Source organism: Anomaloglossus baeobatrachus, chromosome 11 (assembly GCF_048569485.1).
Source record: "Anomaloglossus baeobatrachus isolate aAnoBae1 chromosome 11, aAnoBae1.hap1, whole genome shotgun sequence".
In the NCBI taxonomy this organism is placed as follows: Eukaryota; Metazoa; Chordata; class Amphibia; order Anura; family Aromobatidae; genus Anomaloglossus; species Anomaloglossus baeobatrachus.
Genome location: NC_134363.1, coordinates 188,719,700 through 188,747,138, shown reverse-complemented (window position 1 = coordinate 188,747,138; position 27,439 = coordinate 188,719,700). Strand labels below are relative to the sequence as shown.

The 27,439-nt window shown below is 59.7% G+C and overlaps 2 protein-coding genes, 1 long non-coding RNA gene and 2 other non-coding genes across 5 annotated transcripts; 2 read left to right on the top strand and 3 right to left on the bottom strand.

The window, feature by feature from the left end:
• Positions 1–3,391: 3,391 nt before the first annotated feature.
• RPL27A (ribosomal protein L27a) lies at positions 3,392–10,164 on the bottom strand. The gene is made up of 5 exons (XM_075328692.1): positions 10,083–10,164; positions 7,079–7,142; positions 4,057–4,132; positions 3,686–3,860; positions 3,392–3,555 (listed from the first exon to the last, which is right to left on the bottom strand). Exons 1-5 carry the CDS (start codon positions 10,083–10,085, stop codon positions 3,427–3,429), a joined length of 447 nt encoding a protein of 148 aa, XP_075184807.1. The 5' UTR covers positions 10,086–10,164; the 3' UTR covers positions 3,392–3,426.
• On the bottom strand, positions 4,274–4,403 carry LOC142257284 (small nucleolar RNA SNORA3/SNORA45 family). Its single transcript, XR_012727603.1, has one exon. It is a non-coding gene; the product is annotated as a small nucleolar RNA SNORA3/SNORA45 family (small nucleolar RNA).
• LOC142257285 (small nucleolar RNA SNORA3/SNORA45 family) lies at positions 7,212–7,340 on the bottom strand. The gene has a single exon (XR_012727604.1). It is a non-coding gene; the product is annotated as a small nucleolar RNA SNORA3/SNORA45 family (small nucleolar RNA).
• A 51-nt stretch (positions 10,165–10,215) lies between the features above and the next one.
• On the top strand, positions 10,216–18,324 carry LOC142256802 (uncharacterized). Its single transcript, XR_012727570.1, has 3 exons — positions 10,216–10,345; positions 16,358–16,432; positions 17,808–18,324. It is a non-coding gene; the product is annotated as an uncharacterized LOC142256802 (long non-coding RNA).
• A 227-nt stretch (positions 18,325–18,551) lies between these two features.
• Positions 18,552–21,508, top strand: LOC142255922 (uncharacterized). The gene has a single exon (XM_075327368.1). The coding sequence runs from the start codon at positions 18,552–18,554 to the stop codon at positions 20,766–20,768; it is 2,217 nt and encodes a 738-aa protein (XP_075183483.1). The 3' UTR covers positions 20,769–21,508.
• Positions 21,509–27,439: the final 5,931 nt, after the last annotated feature.

Here is a 27,439-nt window from a genome sequence, read left to right as displayed (position 1 = left end):
ACAGTCAGCAGAGGGGCAGATTCTCCTCCATCGTGTACTCGGGGACAGATCCGGACACCAGACAATAACTTCTGCTTCCGCACAATTATGCAAACTCTGGAAAGTTTTCCATTTGATATTTGTGTCACAGACCGCGCAGGTTTTTGCTTCCCTGAATAACCTCTTGTTGTACGGATGGAGATAATGCACAGTCCTGGCCTCGGATGTGGTGCACGTCTATAGTAGACTGTTACTGCAGCATCCAGCGCGGCACATGGTCTACACCACCGGGAATCAGGAGATATCTACAGCAGGGGCGGGGAAACTTTTTTCTGCCGGGAGCCATTTGGAATTTTCTAACAGTCATCGGGGGCTCCACAAAATTATCAACTTGAAAACTACCTGGCTAGATTTGGTCAACAATTAATTAACTGCCCCCTAATGTGGTGGCTGGAGCCGCTTCTCTTTGGTGCGGCAGTGATGTTTGGTGATATTGATCATCTTGTTTCTCACAGCTGCTTTTACAGGTTTGTCACGGTCTGGAGATGCTGGGGCATCTACAGCACAGGAGGGGCTGGGGCATCTACAGCACAGGAGGGGCTGGGGCATCTACAGCACAGGAGGGGCTGGGGCATCTACAGCACAGGAGGGGCTGGGGCATCTACAGCACAGGAGGGGCTGGGGCATCTACAGCACAGGAGGGGCTGGGGCATCTACAGCACAGGAGGGGCTGAGGCATGTACACATCACTGGGGGGGGCATGGACAGCCCTGGCGGTGGCACAGACATGACTGAGGACAAGGACAGCACTAGGTGGCAGCACTAGGGAGGCACAGACAGGACTGGAGGAGCATAGACATCACCAGGAGGGCGCAACCTGTACTGGGGGGGAATAAACAGCAGTGGGTGGGTACAGACAGCAGTGGCAAGTACAGAGCACTGAGGAGTAACTGAGCGGTGGCACACAGCACTGGGGAGCACGGACAGCATTAGGTGGTGCAGACAGCACTGGGGGAGCATAGATATCACCCAGGGGGTACAGTCAGCACTAGAGAGGCACGGATAGCAGTGGGAGGTTACACAGCGCTGAGGGGGTACACAGCACGAGGGTGGTACACACAGCGATGGGTTGAGTACTCACTATACTGGGGGGGGGGGGGGGGGGGGAGGAGGAGGCATCACACAGCACAGCTCCGGGAGGCCGGTAAATCTGCTGCAGCTCTGTGACTATCGCAGTGTGCTGCTTACCCCGCTCACCAGAGGACGCTAGGACAGGCCGGGGTTAAGCCTAGAATGTATGGGCTGCAGTCAGGTCCTGGAAGAAGCCGGTACATGCTAGCGTTTAGTAGTGAGTTTGTTTACAATGTATGGGCTGAAGTCAAGATCTGGATGAAGCACATACATTCTAGCATCTACCCACAAGGCATCTGGCAGTGGGATTTAAAGGGCCAGCAGCCGGGAAAAGCACGGCTGTCGCCAGAGCACTGCGGTGCCCGGTAATGTGCCCAAAGGCCACATAAAGTTGTCACGGGCCGGAGGTTCCCCACCCCTGATCTACAGTAAGAGAAGGATGGACGGATCCTGGCATCCTCACTGCAATGAAGCCGGATCCAACCTCGGCGTACAAGTGCTGCCAAGACCCCGAGGTGCCCCTTTATTACACACTGGATATTTTCAGCCCCCTCCCTAACGCTGTGAGTAGACCCCCAACAGGCACCACTGATGAGGCGAGTAAGCCCTATAAAAAGCACAGGTGACCCACTATACACACACATCCTGGCCCTAGCGGCTCCGCTGTCCCCCTATACACAGGCACCCCGGCCTTAGCGGCTCCGCTGTCCCCCTATACACAGGCACCCCGGCCCTAGCAGATTCAGCTTTTTTTTCTGGACATCTTAATTCAATTCCTCCTGTTCTGGATCTTCACCTCCCCAAATATTAGTCCCAGTAAACGTTGCTGTACATTAGCTGCCAAATTGAGGAACTACAACTCCCAGCATGCCCCAACTGCCGGAGACATTTTTCCAGTGAATGTGAAGAGTGAAATCTCTTGCCCCCCATACAATGTGGATTGTACCACGTATGAGGTTATGTGCAAACGGGAGCCCTTTATATTCAAGTCCTGGAAACTCCCCTCAAATCACAGGGGAAGAGACCCCCCAACCCGGCCGCTCGGGGGACGTTTCTATCCCTCTTATCCGACAGTGTAGACAGCATTAATCTATGAGACGCCCGGTGCCCACCGGAACCAGAGCCGCAGATCCTGCCTAGCGAGAGAATCGTGGCAGCCGGCTCTGTACTTATGATCCCGGCGTTGGCGTTTTTACCGCCTCTTTGGGCCATGGTCTGGGGGTTCTACCCTGTTGGGGAGGGGGGGGGGGGGGTGTTAGCTGCGCCTTCTCTCACATCACCTAATCATCTAGTAAGTCGCACCATTTTCCTGCGTGATCCCAGGTTCTGTGATAGTAACAGCCCCACAACCCCAGCTTCTATCGCACAGCACCGGACAGATGTAACACTGCAGCATTCTATAATCCCCCCCCGTTTTGTGTACACAGCTCCCTGCAGACCTATGAGCTGACACTGCAGCGTTCTATAATCCCCCCCCCGTTGTGTGTACACCGCTCCCTGCAGACCTATGAGCTGACACTGCAGCGTTCTATAATCCCCCCCCGTTGTGTGTACACCGCTCCCCTGCAGACCTATGAGCTGACACTGCAGCGTTCTATAATCCCCCCCCGTTGTGTGTACACCGCTCCCCTGCAGACCTATGAGCTGACACTGCAGCGTTCTATAATCCCCCCCCGTTGTGTGTACACCGCTCCCTGCAGACCTATGAGCTGACACTGCAGCGTTTCTATAGTCCCCTCCCGTTTTGTGTACACAGCTCCCCTGCAGACCTATGAGCTGACACTGCAGCGTTCTATAATCCCCCCCCGTTGTGTGTACACCGCTCCCTGCAGACCTATGAGCTGACACTGCAGCGTTCTATAATCCCCCCCCGTTGTGTGTACACCGCTCCCTGCAGACCTATGAGCTGACACTGCAGCGTTTCTATAGTCCCCTCCCGTTTTGTGTACACAGCTCCCCTGCAGACCTATGAGCTGACACTGCAGCGTTTCTATAGTCCCTTCCCGTTTTGTGTACACAGCTCCCCTGCAGACCTATGAGCTGACACTGCAGCGTTTCTATAGTCCCTTCCCGTTTTGTGTACACAGCTCCCCTGCAGACCTATGAGCTGACACTGCAGCCCCCTCCCGTTTTGTGTACACAGCTCCCCTGCAGACCTATGAGCTGACAGTGCAGTCGCGTTACTCCTCTGCAAAGACACCGGCGTCAGACCCCACGGCCATCTACGGCCCTAACCGTGCGCAGTATGGCGGGGGAATATCCAGCACAACCGACCACAGGGTGTAAAGAATGGAAGTTTATTGGTTTCTGCGCAGTTTATGCTACCAGCACGCAGGCTCCACCAACGCCTTTGATTTTCTCCTCTGCACGGCGGCTGAAGAACTTTGCTTTTACAATCAACGGCTGTTTGGGGAGTTTTCCTTTTCCAAGAACCTTGTAGTAACCCTGCAGAAAAGAGATCAGCAATGAGTAACGCCGCCATACAGTGTCCATGTGATGTGCCGTCCCCCAACACTTGTGCTGAGGGGTGAAACGTCAGGGCCGCTGATGGGACAAATCCGGGATCTGCACTTACCGCGTGCACAGCATCGATGATGGGCGCGGGGCCGTCCGGTTTCTTGGCGTGCTGCAGGCGGGTCTGCTCACTCACCAGGGTCCACAGCTTGTCCAGGTTGATTGTGGGGCAGAAGGACTGATTCTTCTTCAGGTGATAATGTCTCATGCCGACCTTACCGAAGTATCCAGGGTGGCTGGAGGGAGACGAGGAGGCCGGGTTATGGCAGAATCAGAGCAGGATCCCACCAATCATCACCGCTTGCGATAAGCCGCTCACCCCCACTACGCGGCCGCCGCTCACCCCCACTACGCGGCAGCCGCTCGCCCCCACTACGCGGCAGCCGCTTCCCTCCGCACCCGGAATGGCGGCTATAGACCCTCGATACTCACTATTTATCGAAGTTGATTCTGTGGTGGTGCATACCACCGGCGTTACCGCGGCCTCCGGGATGCTTCCTGTGTTTGCCTGGAGAAGTAATGAAAAGATGAAGATCCCGTCCGCCCACGAATAATAATTCCAACCTATCAGATGTCTTGTGATGTGGACCACACACACACTGCAGCGCCCCCCTCTGACCGCGAGGCCAGTAACCTGACAGGTGGGAGGACATGTCACTGAGCCGGTGACCGACGGCGCCACAGACAGAAGCCGCCAGTGAATATAGCGCAGTGGTTGCTCTCCGAGGACTCTAGCACACCGAGGCCACGGCCGGCCGGGATGTGACTCTAGTCTCGGGGGAGGGAACACAGGTAACGATACTACAGATGGAGAAACTGCAGCTATTGTATGCTGGTATCAGCAGAAAGTGCCCGTCTGCTTTCTGGCCTTCACTGCTGGGTGCGACCAAGGAGTAGTGATGGGAGAACGTAAACTGTAAAATTTGGGGTCTGTACCGGACCCCCAATACTGAGGTCTCAGGGAACTCACTGTTTAGCTAGCCTGTTATTTAAATAAAAGGGAAATCATGAATAAAGCAGGAGCGCGATACTTACCGAGTCTCGCATGCAGCTGCTTCCAGGGCCGCTCATTATCCCTCATGCATATTCCCTGCTTTCCCCGCCCACAGTTAGTCTCGGCATCTGATTGGTTACAGTCAGACTGCACCCCCACCCTGTGTGACAGTGTTTGATTGGCTGGAATCACACTTTGTCTGCGTCCCTTTAGTGCAAAAAGAAATTGGTGCAGGGTCGCCCCATATAATGATAGCCAGCGCAGATAAAGCAGACTGCTACAGCAAGTAAACTGACCTCGGGTGACCTCACTGAACTCTGTGACCTCAACTCAGGTGAACTCATTCAGTTCAATGAGACTCGCACCTCCTGACAGAAAACCGCATTTTTTTGCCAAGAGATGCAGATTTGGTGCTGAAATTTATACACCATATTCCTGCACCAAATCTACACCTCCTGGCAAGAAAGGCATCAAAATGCAATGCGGTTTTGAGGTGTTTATTTTTACCAGACGATGCAGATTTGGTAAAGCAATTTGGTGTTTAAGTTTCAGTACCAAACCTGCTTTTCTGCCAGGAGATGCAGGTCTCATTGACCTGAGGGAGTTAACCTGAGGTCAGTTTACCTGCGGTCACAGGTAGGGTACCAAGGGAACCTCCAGCTGTAACCGCAGATTAACTGAGTGACATCACCACTGATCGCGCGGCTTAGTCTCCGCCTGAAGCCACAGTGGGCGGTCATGTTTTCTAATGTATCTGTGCGCAGCGACTTCAGTATGTAGCAGAGCCGGGATTGTCGTGACACCTCGTCCGAATAATGTCAGAACTGGGTGTTTGGGGGGGGTTAATAAATTGATAAGTGGAGGTTTTTTTATATTGTGTTTCAAATAAAGGATTTTTTCAGTGCTTGTTTCTGACTTTTCCCTTACAGATTAGTAATGGAGGGGTCTTAGACACCTCCCATTACTAATCTAGGGATTAGTGGCAGCTGTGAGCTGTCAAACCCTTATATTACCCCAACTGACAGCCAGGTAAAGTGCCAGGATTGTTACATCTAATTGATGCGACAACTGTGGGTGGCTGCAGGCTGCTATTTTTAGGCTGGGGGGGGGGGGGATAACCATGGGCCTCCCCAATCTGAGAATATCAACCCTCATCTGTTGGCTTTAAGAAGGTTGGGTATCAAAATCAAGGGGGGGATGGGGCTATTTTCTGCACTCCAGTTTTACAATTTTTTTTTTTTTTTTAAAAAGTCGCATGCGGTTCCTCTTGTTTTGATACACAGCCAAGATAAGTGCACGGGGCTGCAGCCTGTAGGCATGGGCTTTACCTGTGCTGGCTATCAGAATAGGGGGGGGAACCTACGTCAAATTATTTTAACACTGTAGGGACGCAGACAGTGTGTGCTTCCAACCAGACTGTCACACAAGGTGGGGGGGGGGGGGGGGACACTGTCTGACTGCAACCAATCACAAACTGCATGACTGACTTTGGGCGGGGGAAGCAGCGAATCTATGAGCGTTAATGAGTCGACCCAGAAGTAGTGTTACAGTTGTGTGGGAGACTAAGTATAACCCCCCGCTCTAATAACCCTTCTACCACCATTTTACAGCACAATGTTCGGGTCCCCATTGACATATGGGCAGAACAAAAGGCCTAAAGATTTGGTGTAAGTTTATGCGGGAATCACTTCTCCAATAAGAGGACACAGGAGCCCTGGTGCACAGAGGGGCTCCAGCAATCATTTACTTCCCATCCAGTGATTAGGTGCTGGACCGCCGCGCCGGACGATGTGCTGGACCGCCGCGCCGGACGATGTGCTGGACCGCCGCGCCGGACGATGTGCTGGACCGCCGCGCCGGACTTCTCCGCAGCGAACGCCACTGTGGAAATCATGTGGATGTACAGCACATCACCGCAGGGCCGATCTATCACTGCCGCTGTAATATGGGGTAGATGTTCTCCCAGTGTTTGTGGGGGGTTCCTCCGATTTCCTCCCACACTCCAGACAAAGGGAATTTAGATTGTGAGCCCCGATGGGGACAGCGATGTGTGTAAAGTACTGTGGAATTAATGGCGCTATATAAATGACTAAATCTTATTATATTGCACATACAGGAATGTACCCCTGATGTACAGGCGACCTGCCCCCCCATGTATGTGCGCCCGCCCCATACCCTGATGTACAGAGCACAGATGAGCGGATCGCTCCGCACATTTCCCGGGTCAGCGCTCTGTCAGGAGCTCGGGGTTTCTTTCCTCCGGGGCCCCAGGTTCGGCTCTCGGGCTGCAGAGACGTCACCATTGTGCCGCACAGATTACATCTCACCAGGCCGGTGAATCAAACGCTGCACCAGGAAAACTGGAGTAAAGAAAGTCTCGCACCTCCGGTCCCAGAGCGCCGACCTGAGCCGATGCATGGTCCGCTCAGCTAATACCGCACCTTCAGTGTCACCACTCACCCACACGGCCGTGGCCATGGCTGACGTGTCCGCGGAGCTTCCTGGTCTTCCTTGTCTTTGTCGGCTGTTGGAGAAAACAGAACAATAAGTCGTCCAATCATCAATCACCAAGGTAACGGTAAGGGTCGGCTGCGGGTGTCACTGAGCGGGTGACTGGGCGCCCCACCACGAGGACGGCCAGTGAATATAGCGCAGTGGTTGCTCTCCGAGGACTCTAGCACACCGAGGCCACGGCCGGCCGGGATGTGACTCTAGTCTCGGGGTCCAGGAAGAAAAGGGCAAAAAGCAGAGTAAAAGATTGTAAACAATGAAGAGAAATGCAGAATCTGGTGCAAAAACTGACAAGTGGGCGGAGTTTAGCAGAGGAGCAGCTGCCCAGAGGCGCTCAACCCGAGGCGCTAATAGTCTGTTACCCGACAAGCGGCAGGAGAGCGGGACTGGGGAGCGCAGGACGCACCGACGCGACAGAACGACAGGGACGTGCGGGTGTGCAGAGGCGGGGAGCGTGGGACGTACAGACACGACAACACGGGAGTGGGGGTGCACTGACGTGACAAGAGCGGCAGGAACGTGGAAATGCGGACGACAGAGCGACGGGGGCAAGGATGCGACAAACACAAGTGGGGGACCACCGACGCAACAGAGGAACACGTATGGGGGGGGTGGACCCTGATCACGAATACTAGTGTGGGCTCGGGGATGTCTCCAACTAGCCATAAGCGCCTTGGGGTGGGGGGGGTTGTGGAAGGAGAGACCCTGACCACCAGCGGGAAGGGGGGGGGGTTAAACTGGCCGCCTCCGTTCATAGCTATACGACCACTCGTCACTGGCTGCAGTCTCGGGCCGTGTTCACACCTCTGGGTTTTCACTGCAACCAAAAGCGTCCTCTCTCCTCCGGGCACAGCCCGTGATCTGTCTGCAGCGCAGGGGGAGAGACGGCTGCAGACTACACCGCCCGGCCCGACCACCGCCGCCTACCCCCCCCGGACCACTACTCCGGCCCGACCACCGCCGCCTACCCCCCCCGGACCACTACTCCGGCCCGACCACCGCCGCCTATCCCCCCCCCGGACCACTACTCCGGCCCGACCACCGCCGCCTATCCCCCCCCCCCGGACCACTACTCCGGCCCGACCACCGCCGCCTATCCCCCCCCCGGACCACTACTCCGGCCCGACCACCGCCGCCTATCACCCCCCCCGGACCACTACTCCGGCCCGACCACCGCCGCCTATCCCCCCCCCGGACCACTACTCCGGCCCGACCACCGCCGCCTATCACCCCCCCCTGGACCACTACTCCGGCCCGACCACCGCCGCCTATCACCCCCCCCTGGACCACTACTCCGGCCTGACCACCGCCGCCTATCACCCCCCCCTGGACCACTACTCCGGCCTGACCACCGCCGCCTATCACCCCCCCCTGGACCACTACTCCGGCCTGACCACCGCCGCCTATCACCCCCCCCTGGACCACTACTCCGGCCTGACCACCGCCGCCTATCACCCCCCCCCTGGACCACTACTCCGGCCTGACCACCGCCGCCTATCACCCCCCCCTGGACCACTACTCCGGCCTGACCACCGCCGCCTATCACCCCCCCCTGGACCACTACTCCGGCCTGACCACCGCCGCCTATCACCCCCCCCTGGACCACTACTCCGGCCTGACCACCGCCGCCTATCACCCCCCCCTGGACCACTACTCCGGCCTGACCACCGCCGCCTATCACCCCCCCCTGGACCACTACTCCGGCCTGACCACCGCCGCCTATCACCCCCCCCTGGACCACTACTCCGGCCTGACCACCGCCGCCTATCACCCCCCCCTGGACCACTACTCCGGCCTGACCACCGCCGCCTATCACCCCCCCCTGGACCACTACTCCGGCCTGACCACCGCCGCCTATCACCCCCCCCTGGACCACTACTCCGGCCTGACCACCGCCGCCTATCACCCCCCCCTGGACCACTACTCCGGCCTGACCACCGCCGCCTATCACCCCCCCCTGGACCACTACTCCGGCCTGACCACCGCCGCCTATCACCCCCCCCTGGACCACTACTCCGGCCTGACCACCGCCGCCTATCACCCCCCCCTGGACCACTACTCCGGCCTGACCACCGCCGCCTATCACCCCCCCCTGGACCACTACTCCGGCCTGACCACCGCCGCCTATCACCCCCCCCTGGACCACTACTCCGGCCTGACCACCGCCGCCTATCACCCCCCCCTGGACCACTACTCCGGCCTGACCACCGCCGCCTATCACCCCCCCCTGGACCACTACTCCGGCCTGACCACCGCCGCCTATCACCCCCCCCTGGACCACTACTCCGGCCTGACCACCGCCGCCTATCACCCCCCCCTGGACCACTACTCCGGCCTGACCACCGCCGCCTATCACCCCCCCCTGGACCACTACTCCGGCCTGACCACCGCCGCCTTTCACCCCCCCCCTGGACCACTACTCCGGCCTGACCACCGCCGCCTATCCCCCCCCTGGACCACTACTCCGGCCCGACCACCGCCGCCTATCCCCCCCCTGGACCACTACCGCCTATCCCCCCCCCGGACCACTACTCCGGCCCGACCACCGCCGCCTATCCCCCCCCTGGACCACTACTCCGGCCCGACCACCGCCGCCTATCCCCCCCCTGGACCACTACTCCGGCCCGACCACCGCCGCCTATCCCCCCCCTGGACCACTACCGCCTATCCCCCCCCCGGACCACTACTCCGGCCCGACCACCGCCGCCTATCCCCCCCCCGGACCACTACTCCGGCCCGACCGCCGCCGTGTCCCCCGGCCGGGTGTGGGCAGACGCATCGTGGCTCCGGCCTCCGCGCACATGCCGCCATCCCGCCCGCACCTCAGCGCCCACACAAGGCCCGAGCGCCGCGGCTCAGTGCTGGACACGTCCCGGGCCTCCCCCGCACACCGCGGCCGCCCCCTCCGCAGAATCCTCCCGGTTTTCTCCCCGCGCCCGGCCTCACTACCTACCATGGCGGCAGCTACGAGAGAAAGAGAGAGATCCCGGCAACTCCCGCGAGAAGTAAGAGGGGGCGTGGCCCTGAGGGGGAGGACGTCGTGGAGACACCAACATCTCGCGGGATTACATATGTGACAGGTCACGTGACATAAGCAGCTGCGGCGCTGAACACTAGAGAACGCGGAGAAGCGGCGGCGGCCATATTGTGGGAGCCAGAACCGGGGAGAAAAGCGAGGAGCGACCGGAGACAGGAGACCGGAGACCGACACCGGCTGTGGGTGTATATATATATATACTGCACTACTGTACACTGACACACAGAGTATATACTGCCCTGCATACAGTGTGCGCTGTGCTCCCCCCGTCCCCCTCTGTGCTGTGCTGTCTGCTCTCCCCGTCTCCCCCTGTCCCTTCCTGTGTGATGCGCTGTGTGCTCCCCCTGTCCCCCCCCTGTGATGTGCTGTGCTCCCCCTTGTCCCCCCCGTGATGCAGTGTTCTCCCCCCCCGTCCCCCCTGTGATGTGCAGTGTGCTCCCCCCCGTCCCCCCTGTGATGTGCTGTGTGCTCCCCCCGTCTCCCCCCTGTGATGTGCTGTGTGCTCCCCCATCCCCCCCTCTGTGATGTGCTGTGTGCTCCCCCTGTCCCCCCCTCTGTGATGTGCTGTGTTCTCCCCTGTCCCCCCGTGATGTCCTGTTTTCTCCCCCTGTCCCCCCCTCTGTGATGTGCTGTATGCTCACCCTGTCCCCCCCGTGATGTGCTGTGTTCTCCCCCTATCCCCCCCCGTGATGTCCTGTTTTCTCCCCCTGTCCCCCCCTCTGTGATGTGCTGTATGCTCACCCTGTCCCCCCCGTGATGTGCTGTGTTCTCCCCCTATCCCCCCCTCTGTGATGTGCTTTGTGCTCCCCCTGTCCCCCCCTCTGTGATGTGCTGTGTGCTCCCCCGTCCCCCCCTGTGATGTACTGTGTTCTCCCCCTGTCCCCCCCTCTGTGATGTGCTGTGTTCTCCCCCTGTCCCCCCCTCTGTGATGTGCTGTGTGCTTCCCCTGTCCCCCCCTCTGTGATGTGCTGTGTGCTCCCCCGTCCCCCCCCTGTGATGTGCTGTGTGCTCCCCCCGTCTCCGCCTGTGATGTGCTGTGTGCTCCCCCTGTCCCCCCTCTGTGGTGTGCTGTGTGCTCCCCCGTCCCCCCCCCTGTGATGTACTGTGTGCTCCACCTGTCCCCCCCTCTGTGATGTGCTGTGTGCTCCCCCTGTCCCCCCCTCTGTGATGTGCTGTGTGCTCCCCCGTCCCCCCCTGTGATGTGCTGTGTGCTCTCCCCGTCTCCGCCTGTGATGTGCTGTGTGCTCCCCCGTCCCCCCCCTGTGATGTGCTGTGTGCTCCCCCGTCCCCCCCCCTGTGATGTGCTGTGTGCTCCCCCGTCCCCCCCCCTGTGATGTGCTGTGTGCTCCCCCGTCCCCCCCCTGTGATGTGCTGTGTGCTCCCCCGTCCCCCCCCTGTGATGTGCTGTGTGCTCCCCCGTCCCCCCCTGTGATGTGCTGTGTGCTCCCCCCGTCTCCCACCTCTGTGATGTGCTGTGTGCTCCCCCTGTCCCCCCCTCTGTGGTGTGCTGTGTGCTCCCCCTGTCCCCCCCCCTGTGATGTGCTGTGTGCTCCCCCTGTCCCCCCCTCTGTGATGTGCTGTGTGCTCCCCCGTCCCCCCCCTGTGATGTGCTGTGTGCTCTCCCCCTCTCCGCCTGTGATGTGCTGTGTGCTCCCCCGTCCCCCCCCTGTGATGTGCTGTGTGCTCCCCCGTCCCCCCCCCCCCTGTGATGTGCTGTGTGCTCCCCCGTCCCCCCCCTGTGATGTGCTGTGTGCTCCCCCCGTCTCCCCCCTCTGTGATGTGCTGTGTGCTCCCCCCGTCTCCCCCCTCTGTGATGTGCTGTGTGCTCCCCCCGTCTCCCCCCTCTGTGATGTGCTGTGTGCTCCCCCCGTCTCCCCCCCTGTGATGTGCTGTGTGCTCCCCCCGTCTCCCCCCTCTGTGATGTGCTGTGTGCTCCCCCCCGTCTGCCCCCCTGTGATGTGCTGTGTGCTCCCCCCGTCTCCCCCCCTGTGATGTGCTGTGTGCTCCCCCGTCTCCCCCCCTGTGATGTGCTGTGTGCTCCCCCCGTCTCCCCCCTTTGATGTGCTGTGTGCTCCCCCCGTCTCCCCCCCGTGATGTGCTGTGTGCTCCCGTGAAGTCAAGAAAATCAATTAGAAGTGCATTAGTGCAAATTTATAGAAAAAAACTCCTAAAAATACAAATTTTTATTTTATTCAGTATTAAAAGGGAAAATACCCAACATTTATATCAAAATTTTAATTAGCAAAAAATACTAGGGTACAAGGAGAAGGGGGGGGGGGCTTGGCTCTTATGATGCCCTACGCTCACCCCTTCCTTGCTGCGGAGGTCGGCACCCTAACACCTGCGCAATAGGCGCCCCCGCTCAACGTAGGCTGTCCCTGTAGGCCCTATGCAGACCCTAACAATAGAAGGTGACAGTCTAAAGGGGTTAATACAAAGCTGAACCAACAATTAATTCATTGCCTACAGGGACAGCCTATGTTGAGCGGGGGCGCCTATTGCGCAGGTGTTAGGGTGCCGACCTCCGCAGCAAGGAAGGGCTGTGTGCTCCCCCGTCCCCCCCCTGTGATGTGCTGTGTGCTCATCCCTTCTCCCCCCTGTGATGTGCTGTGTGCTCCCCCGTCCCCCCTCTGTGATGTGCTGTGTGCTCCCCCCGTCTCCCACCTCTGTGATGTGCTGTGTGCTCCCCCCGTCTCCCACCTCGGTGATGTGCTGTGTGCTCCCCCTGTCCCCCCCTCTGTGATGTGCTGTGTGCTCCCCCTGTCCCCCCCTCTGTGATGTGCTGTGTGCTCCCCCTGTCCCCCCCTCTGTGATGTGCTGTGTGCTCCCCCTGTCCCCCCCTCTGTGATGTGCTGTGTGCTCTCCCCGTCTCCCACCTCTGTGATGTGCTGTGTGCTCCCCCTGTCCCCCCCTCTGTGATGTGCTGTGTGCTCCCCCCGTCTCCCACCTCTGTGATGTGCTGTGTGCTCCCCCCGTCTCCCACCTCTGTGATGTGCTGTGTGCTCCCCCTGTCCCCCCCTCTGTGATGTGCTGTGTGCTCCCCCCGTCTCCCACCTCTGTGATGTGCTGTGTGCTCCCCCCATCTCCCACTTCTGTGATGTGCTGTGTGCTCCCCCCGTCTCCCACCTCTGTGATGTGCTGTGTGCTCCCCCCGTCTCCCACCTCTGTGATGTGCTGTGTGCTCCCCCCGTCTCCCACCTCTGTGATGTGCTGTGTGCTCCCCCCGTCTCCCACCTCTGTGATGTGCTGTGTGCTCCCCCCGTCTCCCATCTCTGTGATGTGCTGTGTGCTCCCCCCGTCTCCCACCTCTGTGATGTGCTGTGTGCTCCCCCTGTCCCCCCCCTCTGTGATGTGCTGTGTGCTCCCCCCGTCTCCCACCTCTGTGATGTGCTGTGTGCTCCCCCCGTCTCCCACCTCTGTGATGTGCTGTGTGCTCCCCCCGTCTCCCACCTCTGTGATGTGCTGTGTGCTCCCCCCGTCTCCCACCTCTGTGATGTGCTGTGTGCTCCCCCCGTCTCCCACCTCTGTGATGTGCTGTGTGCTCCCCCTGTCCCCCCCTCTGTGATGTGCTGTGTGCTCCCCCCGTCTCCCACCTCTGTGATGTGCTGTGTGCTCCCCCCGTCTCCCACCTCTGTGATGTGCTGTGTGCTCCCCCGTCCCCCCCCTGTGATGTGCTGTGTGCTCATCCCTTCTCCCCCCTGTGATGTGCTGTGTGCTCCCCCCGTCTCCCCCCTCTGTGATGTGCTGTGTGCTCCCCCCGTCTCCCACCTCTGTGATGTGCTGTGTGCTCCCCCCGTCTCCCACCTCGGTGATGTGCTGTGTGCTCCCCCTGTCCCCCCCTCTGTGATGTGCTGTGTGCTCCCCCTGTCCCCCCCCTCTGTGATGTGCTGTGTGCTCCCCCTGTCCCCCCCTCTGTGATGTGCTGTGTGCTCCCCCTGTCCCCCCCTCTGTGATGTGCTGTGTGCTCTCCCCGTCTCCCACCTCTGTGATGTGCTGTGTGCTCCCCCTGTCCCCCCCTCTGTGATGTGCTGTGTGCTCCCCCCGTCTCCCACCTCTGTGATGTGCTGTGTGCTCCCCCCGTCTCCCACCTCTGTGATGTGCTGTGTGCTCCCCCTGTCCCCCCCTCTGTGATGTGCTGTGTGCTCTCCCTGTCCCCCCCTCTGTGATGTGCTGTGTGCTCCCCCTGTCCCCCCCTCTGTGATGTGCTGTGTGCTCCCCCCGTCTCCCACCTCTGTGATGTGCTGTGTGCTCCCCCCATCTCCCACTTCTGTGATGTGCTGTGTGCTCTCCCTGTCCCCCCCTCTGTGATGTGCTGTGTGCTCCCCCCGTCTCCCACCTCTGTGATGTGCTGTGTGCTCCCCCCGTCTCCCACCTCTGTGATGTGCTGTGTGCTCCCCCCGTCTCCCACCTCTGTGATGTGCTGTGTGCTCCCCCCGTCTCCCACCTCTGTGATGTGCTGTGTGCTCCCCCCGTCTCCCATCTCTGTGATGTGCTGTGTGCTCCCCCCGTCTCCCACCTCTGTGATGTGCTGTGTGCTCCCCCTGTCCCCCCCTCTGTGATGTGCTGTGTGCTCCCCCCGTCTCCCACCTCTGTGATGTGCTGTGTGCTCCCCCCGTCTCCCACCTCTGTGATGTGCTGTGTGCTCCCCCCGTCTCCCACCTCTGTGATGTGCTGTGTGCTCCCCCCGTCTCCCACCTCTGTGATGTGCTGTGTGCTCCCCCCGTCTCCCACCTCTGTGATGTGCTGTGTGCTCCCCCTGTCCCCCCCTCTGTGATGTGCTGTGTGCTCCCCCCGTCTCCCACCTCTGTGATGTGCTGTGTGCTCCCCCCGTCTCCCACCTCTGTGATGTGCTGTGTGCTCCCCCCGTCTCCCCCCTCTGTGATGTGCTGTGTGCTCCCCCGTCCCCCCCCTGTGATGTGCTGTGTGCTCATCCCTTCTCCCCCCTGTGATGTGCTGTGTGCTCCCCCCGTCTCCCACCTCGGTGATGTGCTGTGTGCTCCCCCCGTCTCCCACCTCTGTGATGTGCTGTGTGCTCCCCCCGTCTCCCATCTCTGTGATGTGCTGTGAGCTCCCCCCGTCTCCCACTTCTGTGATGTGCTGTGTGCTCCCCCCGTCTCCCACCTCTGTGATGTGCTGTGTGCTCCCCCTGTCCCCCCCTCTGTGATGTGCTGTGTGCTCCCCCCGTCTCCCCCCCTGTGATGTGCTGTGTGCTCCCCCCGTCTCCCACCTCTGTGATGTGCTGTGTGCTCCCCCCGTCTCCCACCTCTGTGATGTGCTGTGTGCTCCCCCCGTCTCCCCCCCCTGTGATGTGCTGGGTGCTCCCCCTGTCCCCCCCTCTGTGATGTGCTGTGTGCTCCCCCCGTCTCCCACCTCTGTGATGTGCTGTGTGCTCCCCCTGTCCCCCCCTCTGTGATGTGCTGTGTGCTCCCCCCGTCTCCCACCTCTGTGATGTGCTGTGTGCTCCCCCCGTCTCCCACCTCTGTGATGTGCTGTGTGCTCCCCCCGTCTCCCCCCTCTGTGATGTGCTGTGTGCTCCCCCGTCCCCCCCCTGTGATGTGCTGTGTGCTCATCCCTTCTCCCCCCTGTGATGTGCTGTGTGCTCCCCCCGTCTCCCACCTCGGTGATGTGCTGTGTGCTCCCCCCGTCTCCCACCTCTGTGATGTGCTGTGTGCTCCCCCCGTCTCCCATCTCTGTGATGTGCTGTGAGCTCCCCCCGTCTCCCACTTCTGTGATGTGCTGTGTGCTCCCCCCGTCTCCCACCTCTGTGATGTGCTGTGTGCTCCCCCTGTCCCCCCCTCTGTGATGTGCTGTGTGCTCCCCCCGTCTCCCCCCCTGTGATGTGCTGTGTGCTCCCCCCGTCTCCCACCTCTGTGATGTGCTGTGTGCTCCCCCCGTCTCCCACCTCTGTGATGTGCTGTGTGCTCCCCCCGTCTCCCCCCCCTGTGATGTGCTGGGTGCTCCCCCTGTCCCCCCCTCTGTGATGTGCTGTGTGCTCCCCCCGTCTCCCACCTCTGTGATGTGCTGTGTGCTCCCCCTGTCCCCCCCTCTGTGATGTGCTGTGAGCTCCCCCCTTCTCCCCCCTGTGATGTGCTGTGTGCTCCCCCCTCTGTGTTGTGCTGTGCCCCCCTCCCTGTGTGTTGTGCCGCCATACCTGGTGCTGTGACGCATTCAGCAGACTGTGTTTTCTGTAGGGGCGAGATGACGGTGTGCGCCATGCTCGGGTGTAAGAATCGTATGCACAAGGGATGCGGCAGACACTTCTTCAGGTAATCTGGGCCGGGGTCTCGGTCACTTCTCGGGGGCCGGTACAGGGGGCGCAGCCGTCCTGGGATTTCTCTGCAGTTCTGGGCCCAATTCCTCATCGGTCTCTGTTTGCCGTTACTGACAGAGATGTCACCTGTTCTTCTCCCGGCTGTGGGGTCGTTACTGTGTATCCGCTGCAGACCATCCCCTGTGATGAGACCTCACAGCTGCGGGGTCGTTACTGTGTATCCGCTGCAGACGTCCCCTGTGATCGGACCTCACTGCTGCAGGGTCGTTACTGTGTATCCGCTGCAGACGTCCCCTGTGATCGGACCTCACGGCTGTGGGGTCGTTACTGTGTATCCGCTGCAGACGTCCCCTGTGATCGGACCTCACAGCTGTGGGGTCGTTACTGTGTATCCGCTGCAGACGTCCCCTGTGATCGGACCTCACGGCTGCGGGGTCGTTACTGTGTATCTGCTGCAGACGTCCCCTGTGATCGGACCTCACTGCTGCGGGGTCGTTACTGTGTATCCGCTGCAGACCGTCCCCTGTGATCGGACCTCACAGCTGCGGGGTCGTTACTGTGTATCCGCTGCAGACCGTCCCCTGTGATCGGACCTCACAGCTGCGGGGTCGTTACTGTGTATCCGCTGCAGACGTCCCCTGTGATCGGACCTCACAGCTGCGGGGTCGTTACTGTGTATCCGCTGCAGACCGTCCCCTGTGATCGGACCTCACGGCTGCGGGGTCGTTACTGTGTATCCGCTGCAGACGTCCCCTGTGATCGGACCTCACGGCTGCGGGGTCGTTACTGTGTATCCGCTGCAGACGTCCCCTGTGATCGGACCTCACGGCTGCGGGGTCGTTACTGTGTATCCGCTGCAGACCGTCCCCTGTGATCGGACCTCACGGCTGCGGGGTCGTTACTATGTATCCGCTGCAGACGTCCCCTGTGATCGGACCTCACGGCTGCGGGGTCGTTACTGTGTATCCGCTGCAGACGTCCCCTGTGATCGGACCTCACGGCTGCGGGGTCGTTACTATGTATCCGCTGCAGACGTCCCCTGTGATCGGACCTCACGGCTGCGGGGTCGTTACTATGTATCCGCTGCAGACGTCCCCTGTGATCGGACCTCACGGCTGTGGATCACTATTCGCTGTGATCTTGTGACCGTCCCTGAAGCTTCGGATTGGCTGGGAGATCGTCTAATGCACGGTCACAACCCCCCATTCTTCACATCTTATTGCATGCTGGGACTTGTAGTTTTGTAGCAGCTGTAAATTAATGGGTCGGGACCGGTGGTCGGGGGGGGCTGGGATCTGAGTGTTCACTGACAGCAAGCAGAGATAATACAGGTGATAGATACTGGGTAATCTGTGGCTTCTTATCTGCAGGTTTCCCTTGAAAGACCCGGAACGTCTCGTCAAGTGGCTTGAGGCCGTCCAGAGGGATTTTTGGGAGCCGTCCATTCACAGCAAGGTCTGCAGCGACCACTTCACAGAGGGGGGACTACATGATCCGTCCGGGGGCCGCCTATCCGTACCTGCGCATGGACGCCGTGCCCACCCCCCTGTACCCGGTCCAACGCAAGAAGACGAAAAAGAGAAAGGCCGCTAAGACGTCAGCAAGCGAATCCACCGAACCCATGGAAATAAAAACTGAGGATAGCGGCAGCTGCGAGGAGGAGATGGAAACGCAGAGTGACGTGGAGGGAACACAGAAGGGGGAGGCGAGCGAGGGCAACAATCAGGAGGAGGACATTCAGGGGGTAAAGATTGAGGGTGAACGGCAGGGTGAGGAGCAGGTGGCAGAGGCACGGGGTGAGGAGCAGGTGGCAGAGGCACGGGGTGAGGAGAGGGCTCCGCGGGGTGAGGAGCAGGTGGCAGAGGCACGGGGTGAGGAGCAGGGGGCAGAGGCACGGGGTGAGGAGCAGGCTCCGCGGGGTGAGGAGCAGGGTGGCAGAGGCACAAGGTGAGGAGCGGGCTCCGCGGGGTGAGGAGCAGGTGGCAGAGGCACGGGGTGAGGAGAGGGCTCCGCGGGGTGAGGAGCAGGGGGCAGAGGCACGGGGTGAGGAGCAGGGTGCAGAGGCACGGGGTGAGGAGCGGGCTCCGCGGGGTGAGGAGAGAGCAGGAGGGGACATGCATGTGGGGAGCAAACAGGGAAACAAGGACGTGGATGAGCAGACACAGGATGAGAAGAAGGTGACAGAAACGGAGGATGGGAAGAGTGCGGAGGAAGCGGAAAACAAGGGGAATAAGGAGGACATACAGGACAAGGAGCAGACGGTGGTAGCACTGGGCAAGGAGAGTGCAGAGGGTAGAGATAGTGAGATGCCGGATGTGGAGGAGCAGGGAGAAGACATGATTGTAGAAGAGCAGGGACAAGCGCAGACGGTGGAACCACCGAGCAGTATACAGGCAGTGGGAGAGCGGGGTGAGGGAGAGGCAGGCCAGGATGCAGAGCAGGCAGAGGAAGGGCAGGATGCGGAGCGGGCAGAGGGAGGGCAGGATGCGGAGCGGGCAGAGGGAGGGCAGGGCGCGGAGGAGGCAGAGGGAGGGCAAGGCGCGGAGGAGGCAGAGGGAGGGCAAGGCGCGGAGGAGGCAGAGGGAGGGCAAGGCGCGGAGGAGGCAGAGGGAGGGCAAGGCGCGGAGGAGGCAGAGGGAGGGCAAGGCGCGGAGGAGGCAGAGGGAGGGCAGGGCGCGGAGGAGGCAGAGCGAGGGCAAGGCGCGGAGGAGGCAGAGCGAGGGCAAGGCGCGGAGGAGGCAGAGGGAGGGCAAGGCGCGGAGGAGGCACTGGGAGGGCAGGGCGCGGAGCGGGCAGAGGGAGGGCAGGCCGCGGAGCGGGCAGAGGGAAGGCAGGGTGTGGAGCAATCGATAGACACTCAGGATGCAAATATGGAGTCACAAACTCTGAGTGATCAACCGGAAGTGGGAGAGCGGGCAACAGAGTGTAAGTGGGCGGCAACTAAACAGGCCACTCGGCAAACAGTGGAGGCCCAAGGCAAGAAGCAGGGGGCCGAGGCCCAACGCAAGAAGCAGGGGGCCGAGGCCCAAGGCAAGAAGCAGGGGGCCGAGGCCCAAGGCAAGAAGCAGGGGGCCGAGGCCCAAGGCAAGAAGCAGGGGGCCGAGGCCCAAGGCAAGAAGCAGGGGGCCGAGGCCCAAGGCAAGAAGCAGGGGGCCGAGGCCCAAGGCAAGAAGCAGGGGGCCGAGGAGCTGCCTGGGAGCCGTTTACGCGACATGACAGTTGTAGTGACCCTCCCGTCCCGGCCTCCCTGTGAGAACGTGGCTGATTACATTCCCGTTGACCACGCTTATTACACTGCGATTGGTGACAAGGAAAACGATGTCCCTGCCCCCGTCACTGACCCAAAGGTTGTTAAATTGAGGAGAAAGATCAAAACCCTCCAGAAGCAGGTCCTGCGCCAGGGGGTGAAGATCAAGAGCCTGAAGAAGACGCTGGTGGATTTACAGAAAAACAACATGATGGAGAGAGATGCGGAGCAGGTGGTGGCGGAGCACTGCAGCGGCCTGACTCGGGTCCTGTTCACACAGCAGCTGAAGCAGGGCTGCCGGCGGCACAGCGTCACCCAGTACTGCAGCCGCATGAAGGAGTTTGCCTTAAGTCTGTACTGCGCCTCCCCAAAGGCCTACAAATTCTGCAGACTGTTTCTCTGCCTTCCGCACCCCGTATCGTTACGAAACTGGAAAGCGGCCAACGAGCTGGGACCTTCAGCCGAGGAGTGTGCACTGGATGAGGCTGCACTGGATGAGGCTGCACTGGATGAGGCTGCACTGGATGAGGCTGCACTGGATGAGGCTGCATCGGGGCCGGGACCTGTCAGTGATGAGCAGTTACTGGAAGCCCCTATGCACATAGATGTGCACGGACCTTCAATGGAAGAGGGATATTTGCCAGAGACCACCATAGAGATGGCTCACTTGTCCGTGATTCCAGTGCAGGCGGGGGATTTTTCCGTGATTCCAGTGCAGGCGGGGGACTTGTCCGTGATTCCAGTGCAGGCGGGGGACTTGTCCGTGATTCCAGTGCAGGCGGGGGACTTGTCCGTGATTCCAGTGCAGGCGGGGGACTTGTCCGTGATTCCAGTGCAGGCGGGGGATTTTTCCATGATTCCAGTGCAGGCGGGGGATTTTTCCGTGATTCCAGTGCAGGAGGGGGACTTGTCCGTGATTCCAGTGCAGGCGGGGGATTTTTCCGTGATTCCAGTGCAGGCGGGGGACTTGTCTGTGTTTCCAGTGCAGGCGGGGGACTTGTCCGTGATTCCAGTGCAGGCGGGACATTTCTCTGTGATTCCAGTGCATGGAGGACACTTGCATCAATCATCAGTGCACGAATAAACACAAGACTTGATGGTGGCGCCGTACGTTTCACATCTGAACTGACGTTTATAAAATTAACTTGACTGCACGAGCTTCAGTCCAGAGCTGTCCTATTTGTAGGTTAAGGTCCAGTCATTGAAGGGAAGCCAAACAATGTCCCTACATCAGTAGTGAACGATCAAGGCATGTGACATCAAGTGTTGTCAAAGGGACATCAAAACATGACTTTTCAAGCAATAAGTAATGTTGTACTCTGTGGTTGTATAGTGATAGACCGAATGCACTGGGCATGATCTCTGCTGTCCACTAGTGATGACTGGGCACTACCATGCTCTGTGCTTGTTACTAGTGATGAGTGGGCACTACCATGGTTTGTGCTTGTTACTAGTGATGACTGGGCACTACCATGCTCTGTGCTTGTTACTAGTGATGACTGGGCACTACCATGCTCTGTGCTTGTTACTAGTGATGACTGGGCACTACCATGCTCTGTGCTTGTTACTAGTGATGAGTGGGCACTACCATGCTCTGTGCTTGTTACTAGTGATGACTGGGCACTACCATGCTCTGTGCTTGTTACTAGTGATGAGTGGGCACTACCATGCTCTGTGCTTGTTACTAGTGATGAGTGGGCACTACCATGCTCTGTGCTTATTACTAGTGATAAGTGGGCACTACCATGCTCTGTGCTTGTTACTAGTGATGAGCGGGCACTACCATGCTCTATGCTTGTTACTAGTCTTGAGCGGGCACTACCATGCTCTGTGCTTGTTACTAGTGATGAGCGGGCACTACCATGCTCTGTGCTTGTTACTAGTGATGAGCGGGCACTACCATGCTCTGTGCTTGTTACTAGTGATGAGCGGGCACTACCATGCTCTGTGCTTGTTACTATTGATGAGCGGGCACTACCATGCTCTGTGCTGGTTACTAGTGATGACTGGGCACTACCATGCTCTATGCTTGTTACTAGTGATGACTGGGCACTACCATGCTCTATGCTTGTTACTAGTGATGACTGGGCACTACCATGCTCTGTGCTTGTTACTAGTGATGAGCGGACACTACCATGCTCTGTGCTTGTCACTAGTGATGAGTGGGCACTACCATGCTCTGTGCTTGTCACTAGTGATGAGCGGGCACTACCATGCTCTGTGCTTGTTACTAGTGATGAGCGGGCACTACCATGCTCTGTGCTTGTTACTAGTGATGAGTGGTCACTACCATGCTCTGTGCTTGTTACTAGTGATGAGCGGGCACTACCATGCTCTGTGCTTGTTACTAGTGATGAGCGGGCACTACCATGCTCTGTGCTTGTTACTAGTGATGAGCGGGCACTACCATGCTCTGTGCTTGTTACTAGTGATGAGCGGGCACTACCATGCTCTGCTTGTTACTAGTGATGAGCGGGCACTACCATGCTCTGTGCTTGTTACTAGTGATGAGTGGGCACTACCATGCTCTGTGCTTGTTACTAGTGATGAGTGGGCACTACCATGCTCTGTGCTTGTTACTAGTGATGAGTGGGCACTACCATGCTCTGTGCTTGTTACTAGTGATGAGCGGGCACTACCATGCTCTGTGCTTGTTACTAGTGATGAGCGGGCACTACCACGCTCTGTGCTTGTTACTAGTGATGAGCGGGCACTACCACGCTCTGTGCTTGTTACTAGTGATGACTGGGCACTACCATGCTCTGTGCTTGTTACTAGTGATGAGCGGGCACTACCATGCTCTGTGCTTGTTACTAGTGATGAGCGGGCAGTACCATGCTCTGTGCTTGTTACTAGTGATGAGCGGGCACTACCATGCTCTGTGCTTGTTACTAGTGATGAGCGGGCACTACCACGCTCTGTGCTTGTTACTAGTGATGACTGGGCACTACCATGCTCTGTGCTTGTTACTAGTGATGAGCGGGCACTACCATGCTCTGTGCTTGTTACTAGTGATGAGCGGGCACTACCATGCTCTGTGCTTGTTACTAGTGATGAGCGGGCACTACCATGCTCTGTGCTTGTTACTAGTGATGAGTGGGCACTACCATGCTCTGCTTGTTACTAGTGATGAGCGGGCACTACCATGCTCTGTGCTTGTTACTAGTGATGAGCGGGCACTACCATGCTCTGTGCTTGTTACTAGTGATGAGTGGGCACTACCATGCTCTGCTTGTTACTAGTGATGAGCGGGCACTACCATGCTCGGGGGCTCAGTACTTGAGTCGAGCAGCTCGGACACTCAGACTGGCTCAACTTGATTACTGGGTATAACTGTGTTCAATGGGGAAGGTGGAAATATTGTGTCTCGCTCCGGAGCACGGGTGCTGGTTCTGTAGCGGTGTCCTTGGTTCTTTATGCTGCTTCCTGTGCAAATAAACTTTCTTCGGCGCTCCATTGGGAGACCCAGACAATTGGGTGTATAGCTACTGCCTCCGGAGGCCACACAAAGCATTACACTAAAAAGTGTAAGGCCCCTCCCCTTACGTTGCGTTGCATTGCGCTGGTGACGTTCATTACCCGCTGCACAGCTTTATTTTTGCACATGAGGCTCTTGGGTCACAGGAGCCAGAAAACAGCGTCACTGACTGTTCATTTATGGACCTGGATACGGTTCTGTGAACTTACAGCAGCCAGACTGAATAATGCTGCCATTTAGAGCTCCTGGAGGGGGTCGGTCTGGCGCACAGTGGGGGGGGGGGGTCGGTCCAGTGCACGATGGGGGGTCGGTCTTACACATGATGGATGGGGTTGGTCTAGCGCACGGTGGAGGGATCTAATCCGGCGCACAGTGGGGGGGGGGGTGTTGGGTCAGTCTTACGCACGATGGATGGGGTTGGTCTGGCACACGGTGGAGGGATCTGATCTGTCTGTTGCACGGTGGGGGGGGTTGGTCTTACGGTGGAGGGGGGGGGGGCGGTCTGACACACGGTGGAGGGGGTTGGTCTGGCGCACGGTGGAGGGATCTGATCTGTCCGGTGCACGGTGGGGGGGTTGGTCTTACGGTGGAGGGGGGTCGGTCTGACACACTGTGGAGGGGGGTCGGTCTGGCGCACGGTGGGGGGGGGTGTTGGTCTTACGGTGGAGGGGGGTCGGTCTGACGCACGGTGGAGGGGGGTCGGTCTGGCGCACGGTGGAGGGGGGGTCGGCCTGGCGCACGGTGGAGGGGGGTCGGTCTTGCGCACGGTGGAGGGGGGTCGGTCTGGCGCACGGTGGAGGGGGGTCGGTCTGGCGCACGGTGGAGGGGGGTTGGTCCGGCGCACGGTGGAGGGGGGATCGGTCCGGCGCACGATGTGGGGGGTCTGGTCCGGCGCACAGTGGGGGGGGGTCGGTCTTACGCACAATGGAAGGGGTCGGTCTGGCGCACGGTGGAGGGATCTGATCTGTCCGGCGCACGTGGGGGGGGTCGGTCTTACACACGGTGGAGGGGGGTCGGTCTGGCGCACGGTGGGGGGGTCTGTCTGGCACATGATGGGGAGGTCGGTCTGGCGCACGGTGGAGGGGGTCTGTCTGGCACATGATGGGGAGGTCGGTCTGGCGCACGGTGGAGGGGGGGGCGGTCCGGTGCACGGTGGAGGGGGTCTGTCTGGCGCACGGTGGAGGGGGGCGGTCCGGTGCACGGTGGAGGGGGGTCTGGCCTGCACAAAACTTACTGACCAGTGTCAGGCAGCTGCTGCCAAAACTATTAAAATAATGGGAGGGATCAAGAGAGCCGAGACGCGCGTGAGAAGTTTTCCTCTCTACAAGTCACTGGTGCGGTCACACTGAATACTGGTACAATTTTGGTCTCCGGTGTATAAGAAGGACAACGCTGTGGCGCCAGGTGCGGGGGGACGCTCGCCGAGGGGGGCAACACGAAGGGAAAACCAGGGAAGAGGTACAACAGAGGGCCCTGGTGTTAGTGAGGGGAAAGCAAAGTCACCTCCTTCCTTACACTCCCCTGAGTCTGGTCCCCGCACTCCCCTGAGTCTGGTCCCCGCACTCCCCTGAGTCTGGTCCCCGCACTCCCCTGAGTCTGGTCCCCGCACTCCCCTGAGTCTGGTCCCCGCACTCCCCTGAGTCTGGTCCCCGCACTCCCTAGATGGGTCTTTACCCCCCCCCCCTCCCCCGTGCACCGTCACGTGCCGAGGCCCTCCCTGACACTGACCTCACCCTGACTAGTGAAGACCTGTGAGACGCTAGTCTCTCCACTGCAATAAGACCACACCAGGGAGGTAAGACACACCGGTGGAGCGGGACACAACAAAGAGCACTCCATGGTCTCCACAGCAGGAAGCATCTCAGCTTCTTCATAAACAAGCTCCTTTAAACTGGACAGCATAGGTATGAGCTATAGCCGACGTAGGGAGGAGTGAGCAGTGGATATTTATAGCAGAAGGATTGGCTGCAGCTGAGATTACAACTACCTGTTACATCACAGCAGGATAGAAATGGACCTTAACCCCTTCAGCACAGGATAGCATTAAATAAGCTCCAACTCAGGGTAAACGATGAGCGAGGACTAAAGAGGATCTGCAATCAACTATATGCTGTGACCTGATCCCTCCGAGATCACTGGTGACAATAGCTGAACTAGAGCGGATACAAAGAAGCGTGACCAGGGTTATTAAAGGAAAGGGTGGACTGGAACACCATAGAGCCGGGGATATTAGCGCAGGGCGAGCCTATTACACTGTACAGATCTATGAGAGCTCCGTATACTCCGTATACACCCCGGCCTGTGCTGGGGCGTCCTCTACATCCGAGGTCCCGACCTTTCTGACCTTGAGAGCCACATCCAGCTGCCACCCGCTCACATTACTGACACCCGGAGCCCCCATTACCGGTACAGTGATCACCAAAGCTTTGCCACAGAAGTCACCCCTAGGCGGAGTACCAATATCCAGGGGTTCCTACCTCACCCCATCTCCATCTGCTGTGCTGCGCGAGGTTACTCACAAAAACCGCCATCTGGAGCGCTGCTCTTCATAGCTATTTGATAGACTTGGTGCGATAGATCACAGGCAGCCGCGAGCCGCACATCACAGGCAGCCGCGAGCCACACATCACAGGCAGCCGCGAGCCACACATCACAGGCAGCCGCGAGCCGCACATCACAGGCAGCCGCGAGCCGCACATCACAGGCAGCCGCGAGCCGCACATCACAGGCAGCCACGAGCCGCACATCACAGACCCGCGAGCCGCACATCACAGGCCCACGAGCCACACATCACAGACCCACGAGCCACACATCACAGACCCGCGAGCCACACATCACAAGCCCACGAGCCGCACATCACAAGCCCACGAGCTGCACATCACAGACCCGCGAGCCTCACATCACAAGCCCACGAGCCGCACATCACAGGCAGCCGCGAGCCGCACATCACACACATCACAGGCCCGCGAGCCGCACATCACAGGCCCGCGAGCCGCACATCACACACATCACAGGCCCGCGAGCCGCACATCACACACATCACAGGCCCGCGAGCCGCACATCACAGGCCCACGAGCCACACATCACAAGCCCACGAGCTGCACATCACAGACCCGCGAGCCTCACATCACACACATCACAGGCCCGCGAGCCGCACATCACAGGCCCTGGAGCCACACATCACACACATCACAGGCCCGCGAGCCACACATCACAGGCCCTGGAGCCACACATCACACACATCACAGGCCCGCGAGCCGCACATCACAGGCCCGCGAGCCGCACATCACAGGCCCGCGAGCCGCACATCACAGGCAGCCGCGAGCCGCACATCACAGGCAGCCGCGAGCCGCACATCACAGGCAGCTGCGAGCCGCACATCACAGGCAGCCGCGAGCCGCACATCACAAACATCACAGGCCCGCGAGCCGCACATCACAGGCCCGCGAGCCGCACATCACACACATCACAGGCCCGCGAGCCGCACATCACAGACCCGCGAGCCGCACATCACAGGCCCACGAGCCACACATCACAGACCCGCGAGCCGTACATCACACATCACAAGCCCACGAGCCGCACATCACAAGCCCACGAGCTGCACATCACAGACCCGCGAGCCTCACATCACGAGCCGCACATCACAGGCAGCCGCGAGCCGCACATCACACACATCACAGGCCCGCGAGCCGCACATCACAGGCCCGCGAGCCGCACATCACACACATCACAGGCCCGCGAGCCGCACATCACAGGCCCACGAGCCACACATCACGAGCCGCACATCACAAGCCCACGAGCTGCACATCACAGACCCGCGAGCCTCACATCACACACATCACAGGTCCTGGAGCCACACATCACAGGCCCTGGAGCCACACATCACACACATCACACACATCACAGGCCCGCGAGCCGCACATCACAGGCCCTGGAGCCACACATCACACACATCACAGGCCCGCGAGCCACACATCACAGGCCCTGGAGCCACACATCACACACATCACAGGCCCGCGAGCCTCACATCACAGGCCCGCGAGCCACACATCACAGGCAGCCGCGAGCCGCACATCACAGGCAGCCGCGAGCCACACATCACACACATCACAGGCCCGCGAGCCTCACATCACAGGCCCGCGAGCCTCACATCACAGGCCCGCGAGCCGCACATCACAGGCAGCCGCGAGCCGCACATCACAGGCAGCCGCGAGCCGCACATCACACACATCACAGGCCCACGAGCCGCACATCACAGACCCGCGAGCCGCACATCA